At 41.5% G+C, this 7,967-nt stretch overlaps 1 protein-coding gene across 1 annotated transcript in view; it reads right to left on the bottom strand.

Moving 5' to 3' along the window:
• Positions 1-3,584: 3,584 nt before the first annotated feature.
• The window catches only part of LOC145346470 (suppressor of cytokine signaling 6-like), a 53,426-nt gene continuing 49,043 nt past the window's right edge, over positions 3,585-7,967 (bottom strand). Inside the window, exon 2 of the mRNA XM_080193776.1 lies at positions 3,585-6,823. Within this exon, the coding sequence (XP_080049902.1) occupies positions 5,090-6,703 (1,614 nt within the window). The 5' untranslated portion in view covers positions 6,704-6,823 and the 3' untranslated portion in view covers positions 3,585-5,089. The remainder of the gene's footprint in view (positions 6,824-7,967) is intronic.

Here is a 7,967-nt window from a genome sequence, read left to right as displayed (position 1 = left end):
GCAGAGGTTAAGAGGATAATTTCTGAGGCAAATCAGCCAAAATTGGCTTATTTTGTCAGCCAACTGTGGCTGACAAAATTTCAATTGATTGGGAAACACCATGGATAGGATTTTCTGGCTGCGCTCACCCCAAAACCGGAAAATCCGGCCTGAGATCAACAGACCGTTGCATGGTATGCCCCCATCCCCACCCACTACGATTCCCGTGGCAGGCAGGACAGGAAAAATCCCCTGTATGTTAGTGTAGATCTCCAATTAAAATCAAATTCTCAGAACCCTGAGGTGTTGTGACATTTTATTAATGAACCAATAATGAGAGCGCAAAACAATTTTCCCACTCTGCAGTAAGTGCAGGTTGCTGGAGGAGCTCCAGCTCAATGTAGATGAGCTGGCCTCTGAGCTACAGACACTGAGGCTCATCAGGGGGAGAGAGGGTGCCATTGTCAATGGGGTGCAAGTGACATCCACCCCCCCTAGACTGGCTAACTCAAAGGGTCAGGAACAAGAGGGGGCTGCTGAGAGGAGGGAGGAGGGTGGGGAGAGGAGGCCTCAGCCTCTCAAGCTGGATAACAGGTTTGAGGTTCTTGCTTCCAGTCTGGACGAGGACGAGGGAGGTGAGGTTGGTGAGCAAACTGCACACAGTACGGTGATGCAGACGCAGGACATAGGCAAAGAGGTGAAAAGGAACGTAGCAGTAATTGGGGATAGTGGGGTTAAGGGTATTGACACTGTCCTTTGTCACAATGACAAAGTGCACAGAAGGGTATGTTGTCTGCCTGGTGCTCGGGTCCGGGATGTCGCATCTGGGCTGCAGAGGAACCTGGAGTGGGAGGGTGAGTGTGAGGTGGTCCACTTTGGTAGGAATAATGGTAGGAAGGATTATTACTTACGTGGTGAAAAACTGCAGCAGGCGACGGTGCAGAGGGACCTCGGGGTCCTTGTGCATGAGTCGCAAAAACCCAGCTTGCAGGTGCAGCAGGTGGTCAGGAAGGCGAATGGGATGCTGGCCTTCATTGCGAGGGGGATTGAATATAAAAGTAGGGAGGTCTTGCTGCGGCTGTATAGGGCATTGGTGAGGCCGCAGCTGGAGTACTGTGTGCAGTTTTGGGCGCTGTACTTACGCAAGGATATTTTGGCCTTGGAGGGAGTGCAGAGGAGGTTTACTAGGCTGATACCGGAGTTGAGAGGGTTGAGCTATGAGGAGAGGCTGAATAAATTAGGCTTGTACTCGTTAGACTTTAGAAGAATGAGGGGAGATCTCATTGAGACGTATAAGATGATGAATGGGATGGATAGGATAGAGGTGGAGAGACTCTTCCCACTCAGAAAGGATAGTAGGACTAGGGGGCACAGCCTCAAGATAAAGGGGGGGCGGTTTAGAACGGAGTTGATGAGGAACTTCTTCACTCAAAGGGTGGTGAATCTCTGGAATTCTCTGCCCGTTAAAGTGGTGGAGGCTACCTCGCTAAGTATTTTTAAGACGCGGGTTGATGGGTTTTTGATAAGAGAGGGGATTAAGGGTTATGGGGAGAGGGCGGGAATGTGGAACTGAGCCACGACAGATCAGCCATGATCTTATTGAATGGCGGGGCAGGCTCGAAGGGCTAGTTGGCCTACTCCTGCTCCTATTTCTTATGTTCTCTGAATTGAAGAGGAGTTTCATGGTTCATTTTGTAAAAAATCACAAAGTCACTATTATGTTTCAAATGCACCAAACTGCATGGTTATGTTAAGCAGTTTAAAATGGGGACTCGAAACAATTTGACCAAAAAACAAATAATTATAAATTGAACATTTCTGTTGTTGTGATTCATTCATAAAAGTACATGTCACATTGATACAGAGATGATTTGTAAAAGGCGTTTGTTACAGGTGCTTGTAGAATTGCACTAAAACAATACAAATCCTGGATAAGACTAGAGATTTCTGCTCGAGTTGAAATCGAAAAGCTGTAGATACAGATTAAAACCACCTTTGCCTCCGGCAGCAGTTTACCCAGGATAAAGAACTAGATAGTACATGCAAGTGAATTCTGACATGTTAATCATTGTCCCGGTCTGCTCTTCCTGTCTGTGATGTTTCCAAGGCCTTGCTCCTCATATCATCAGGGTAGATACAGGGAGAAGAGACTTTAAATCTGTTGCAAGAAATGTGATGAGTCAAACAAGAAAGAACTGGGACAAGATTCTCCGGCTTCCCAGACACGTTTCCCGCCGGCAGGAGGTGGCGCGTTGTTTGCTAGAGGCAGGATTTTCTAGTCCCGCTGCTGTCAATGGGAATTGCCACTAATGTCATCCCGTGCCAGCTAGAAACACATGGGAGCAGGGGTGCACTACTGGCGGAACTGGAGAATCTCACAGGCGTGAACGGCTGGAGAATTCCAGCCATGATTCCCACTGCAATCAGGTGCGGTGTAGGACTAAAGTCAGAGTACTGAACAGCGCAAGCTGAGACAGGTTGTTGAACTTAGTTGCAGAGGTTAAGAGGATAATTGCAGAGGCAGATCAGCCAAAATTGGCTTATTTTGTTAGCCAATAGTGGGAATCTTCCTGCTATGCAGGGTCATGGATTTTGGAGTCAAAAGCAATCTGAAGTTACCTCATGGGAGTATAGAAAGGATCATTTATATTTACTTGAACACTGCATTAGGAAATAAGGGAATGCCATTTTAAAACAGTAGTGTACAATCCTTGTTTAATACTTTCTTCCCTCTGCTGCAATGACAGCCATTTTCCTTTGCATCAGAGCTCAATTTACTTATGCTGCTACAAAGCAGATCTTCCAGTAATTGCAGATTCTCTGTCAAGTAGATTGAGACACAGTCTGACAAAAAATGCTTCTGGAGTACTGAATTATTGCTTGAGGTGGTCACATCAAATCCCACCCCTTAGGCCTCTCCAGCATGGCTGCCCTAATGCAGCCTGAGCCATCAGAACATCAATCTCTTTGTAAAATTGAATCACAATGTCAATTAGGATCATGATTTTTCTTCATGTGGATATGGAGCAATAGGTACTGCGTTTTTAACATTCTGTGGACAAATTTAGTAGGCCATCTATCAAATTTTCCACAGCATCAGAACATTGGAAAGCTTGAGAGACTGCTTAATTTGAAGGTTTGCCACCTTAATACTGAATAAAAATGCAAACGTCAAGAACAAAAATTTTAAAATCATGAATACTCAACTCAAAGCTGCATCATTATGCACAAAACGTTTTGTGCCATCAACCCTAAGAGAGTTTATGGGTGTCAGGCCCTCTTTTGCCTTCTAACTAAAATGGTTGTACCTTACAAACTTCTCTAAATGGGAGAATGCAAATATGTATGGCAGAGACCATTGTACCTATTAGCCAGGGAATACTGCATGCAAATAAAAAATATTTTAAAACACCCTGCAGATCATAAAATAACTAGCTTTGAAGTAGTCTGTTTCAATCTTGTGTTTTCAAATTTGTTGATACCTGAACATGGTGATGAGTCAAAGTTTAACATTTATGTGACTCTGTGTGTTTATGCAAGACCAAACTGGAACAAGGTGTTGTGCACAGCTATGAATAACAAATGCACACTAATATTTGGCATATTACAAATGATTTTATAGGAACAGTTTACCTGTACACTTACAGAAATTTTCTATATGGCAATACAGGAAAATGTGAAACCGAACACAACCTAAAAGTGCACAAAGTACTTCAACAGAAAGAGGAAAAAGAAAGAAATTATTGCTAAATTTCAGTCAGTTGGTCTATTGAAATACAAATGAACTACAGTAATAATATTCCAACCGAATAAAAACAAAAATCACAAAAAGTTTCCAATTTCCAATTTACCTCACTGGTATGATTAACCAATCTTTACCTGGTGGTTACAAGGATCAGAGACATTGAGTAATTGTTCAAAGTCCTCAATCATGATATCCAATTTGCAATTCATATGAGTCAATTGAAAAACAAACAATCCATAAAATGTCATTCCGTATTACCTCATAGAAATTATTGTTGATATCCTACAACCTTTTGTTTAAAAAAAGAAAACAATCTGAAATATGTAAATAAACTCATTAGTTCCCTTTAAAACCAGGGATAATACTCTTCAATATTTACTGTATTCAATGTGGTCTCCCACAGGATTTTAAACCATCACTCAAAATACTGGCAAGATGGCCCTTTATAAAATTGGTCCATGGGCAAACAAGCACAAACTGGCTTAAGAACTGTATTTGCAAACCAGGCGTGTGAAAATAATTCTATGTTGTGCTCTATAATAAAAAGGCATTTGGAAACTATCTTTCAAATCAAACTCAAAATGCTGAGCTAAGTAGTACGAAAGAACAAGGATGGCAACTTCTATATTAAAACAATTCCAATCAAATAAAAGGCAGAATTTTTGGACTCATGCATAGGTCTGTTAAAAGAAGGTTGGTCAGGAATACAGTAATTTGTATGCAGGAAAAGTGATATAAGGTATAATACTTCAGGTTGTCAGCTGCTGATAATGCCAGCATGCTTAGCCAATTAAACAGCAAATTATACATGGGTCTGTGTGCCCTGTGTACCATCTACTGCACTGAACACATTGTCCTGTTTTACTCCATTAAATATTTTTGCTTTCAATTAAAAACAAATCACAGCTTGACTTTAAAGATGATAAACTGCCCAGGTGTTGTCTCATTTGGTTGCTTTTGAGCAGAACCAACCTGCACAGAAGCACTGCGTACAGCATGGCCACTCTCGAGGGACTGGGTCCTTAATTCCAAGTTCAGTTACAGAAACCTGTGGTTAAGTGTAAAAATTATAAAGATTGGGCATGGATTGGGCTCAGCACTCTTTCATAGGTGACTGAGAAAATAGTGTTACATACAGCTTGACATGAAAAATAGGATGACTTTATTTGGCAAATAGACTGTGCTCAACATTTGTTGGTCGCATGGTGAGGTGGGAAGGGAGGTTAAGAGGAAGAAAAACAGAGGCCTGTGATTACAAAATGAAGGAGGATTTTTTAAAGCTAATTTTTGATAAATTATATTTTAAAAAAAATATTCCAATGCATTCCAGTTCCAAAAGTGCAATCTGCAAGACTTCAAAACTTTTCAGTAGTGCTTCTCCTGCAAATAATCCTTCATTTTGTTTGGCAGAGGCAGTTTTTGAATCAAGTCTATTCGAGTGTATTGACGAATAACAAAACGGCACAGATACTGTAGTGACCGCACTTGCATGAACCGGGATACTGGGTTTGTTAGTCTTACAGGATAAGTTGCAGAGCCAGGTAGGCGAGACCTGGAATAGCAAAACGCGCCATTTTCAGAGTCCTTAATTGAATGCTCAATCAGCTCTACAATCGATGTGTGTCCCTCTACATCCGGCTGTTCATAAAAGCTAAACCTGCCGTTCGAGTGTTCTATTCTAGTGTGAAGAGTCTTGCCTTGTGAGCGAAAACTCAGGCTTAAAAGATAACGGTCATCAGAACTATCACGTACAAGAAAAGAACCATCAGGCACATTGGCAAGCTTCTCCTCTGCCTCCCATCGTGTTATGGGACCCCAGTACCATCCTTGCTTTGCAAGCTTTTTCAGCTCTTCCGTGAGACTTGTGACCACCATTGGACCATTATTTTGTACAGAGTCATAAACTCTCCCTACTCCAGGAGCAGAATTTGGATCAAAGTTCAAATGGTGACGAACTCTTTCTGCTACATGGGCTGCTGTACCACCAAACCCGGGAAATGTCAATTGCATTTGATTTGGAATCGGAGGTAGGAGTGGAGATAATGGAGGGATATCAACATGGTTGGAACTTGAGTTCCGCAACGTGACACCTGTGGTACCAATCAATAGACCATTTACCGGTGGGTCCAAGAATATATCTGAGGCAACCACTAAATCTGGGACCATATGGCCTTCATCTGTCTGTAGTGTGCTACTACATACATGGGATGGCACTGATGCAACTTCCATTGGCGATGAATTGTCAAGACAACAGGTACGGGACCCTTCCATAGGAAACATTCCCTCTTCTAAAGGCATTGTGTAGTGAATGTAGTTCTGAGGCATTAATCCAACAGCCACAGGAACATGACAAGTTTCATCAATATTCAAATGAGAATGGCCATTCTGGGGTTCAATTTCTTTGATTGTGCTGTTCTGTTCCTGCAACACATGATCTGTTTGCATATCGTGGAACTCCTTACGAACACCATTTAATGCCTGGCTTGGGCTATTATTGTGGACTAACGCTTTAACCTTAACCTCCATCTTAATGCAGGTTTCTTCTGAGCTGGCTGATCGCAAAGGCCAAGGCGTAGGGCTATAATGGTGGCCACGAAGTGACGTGGATCTCAAAGGTCTTTGAGCTTTTAAGTCATTAATGCTCGTTGGAGTTGAAGAGGAGGAAAATCGATCATCTTCCACTAAGTTGACGGAAGGTACATTCCCTTTACCTTTTTGTTTTTGCTTTGCAGATAGCCTCCTTTTCAGAGTGCCCATCAAACCTTCACCTTTTGCCTTATTTTTTGGTCCTTTGTCATCATCGTCTACTTTGTTTAGATCATTACCAGCCAAATCTTTCCCATAACAACTGAAGAGAGAGTCCTCCTTCCCAAAATCGTTGACAAGTGATGGCTGCTGTACAACCACAAATTCATTTTCGTCTTTGCCTTTATTCAGGTTAAAGGATTTTTTAATTGTTTTAAGGCTGATTTTCTTCATCCTGGAAAAGGTGTGCAAGTCCTTTTGCACAGCAATGGCTCCAATGATGCTCTTTGGACCAACCTAGCCAACGTGCTTTTCTTTGCTCATAACACAGCTAAACACCAAGATGTCCATCTCCTGCAACAGAACATAAACAGGTTAACTCTTCAACTTTTAATTACATATATTTTAAGATACAAAGAACAAATTATGTACATTTCAAAATAGTAAGAAGTCTCACTTGGCATTTACCACCAAATAAACCTGTTGGACTTTAACCTGGTGTTGTGAGACTCCTTACTATGTTTATCCCAGTCCAACGCTGGCATCTCCACATCATTTCAAAATATTCAGTCCATTCCTAATATTGAAATGCAACAGCGTACAAAGTTAACTTGTGTTTCTTCTAATAGATGTAAACCACATAAGTGTATACAAAAAGAGAAGTTCTCAGAAAAACTAAAAAAAAGGCTTCATTTCCCACCCAACTCCTGTCACCCAGATAACAATGGTTTGTCAACTTTGAATACTATGCATTGAATGATTGTTGAAACTGATTTGGACCATAGGTGGCTCTTATCAAGAAAGCAGCCTGTCCCTCCTTCCACCAAAATGCTTCACTCAAATGTTAAACTTTTAAGTGTAAACTTCTGTACTACAGCTGCAAAACACAGCCAGTTAGCAAAAGACATGAGCGCTTGCTAACAGAAAGACGACGGTGAACAAAGAACAATTTCTTCAGTGCTGAGTCCTTTGCTGCTCAGACAAGAGATACCACAAGAGAAATCAGCCGAGAGGAAGTGAATAGCTGCCAGCATGATAAACCTCAACTTGCATGAAGAAATTTAAAAAGTCTGAATTGATCCTGTTGCGGTGTGTTTGGTGCAGAAAGGGACAAACCAAATTACAAATTCAAAGAAACACTGTTTGCTAGACTCAACATAATAGTCATGTAAATAGTGACCAAACTGTAACTTCATTAGAATGTCTTCACTAAACCTGACCAATCTTCTCAATTCTTTCCCAAGCTCAATCAATAATAGATTACAAAGGGTTTGGCAAATAGAGTGCGAAGACAAAAACATGCAAGGCTAGATATTTAGACTAACAATAATACATATTTTGATCTCCACGAAGTTCACAGAAGACTACATTAGTTAGCCATTCATTATCAACCGTCCAAATTCTGCTTACAGAGGCTACAAAATGAATCTGACAGCTCGCCTGCCCCCCATCCTCCATTTCTCAGTGAACTGAATGGGAAGCAATGCTATGACTAGAG

Source organism: Carcharhinus amblyrhynchos, chromosome 8 (assembly GCF_965287045.1).
Source record: "Carcharhinus amblyrhynchos chromosome 8, sCarAmb.v2.hapA, whole genome shotgun sequence".
In the NCBI taxonomy this organism is placed as follows: domain Eukaryota; kingdom Metazoa; phylum Chordata; class Chondrichthyes; order Carcharhiniformes; family Carcharhinidae; genus Carcharhinus; species Carcharhinus amblyrhynchos.
This window is presented reverse-complemented; position numbering and strand designations above follow the sequence as displayed.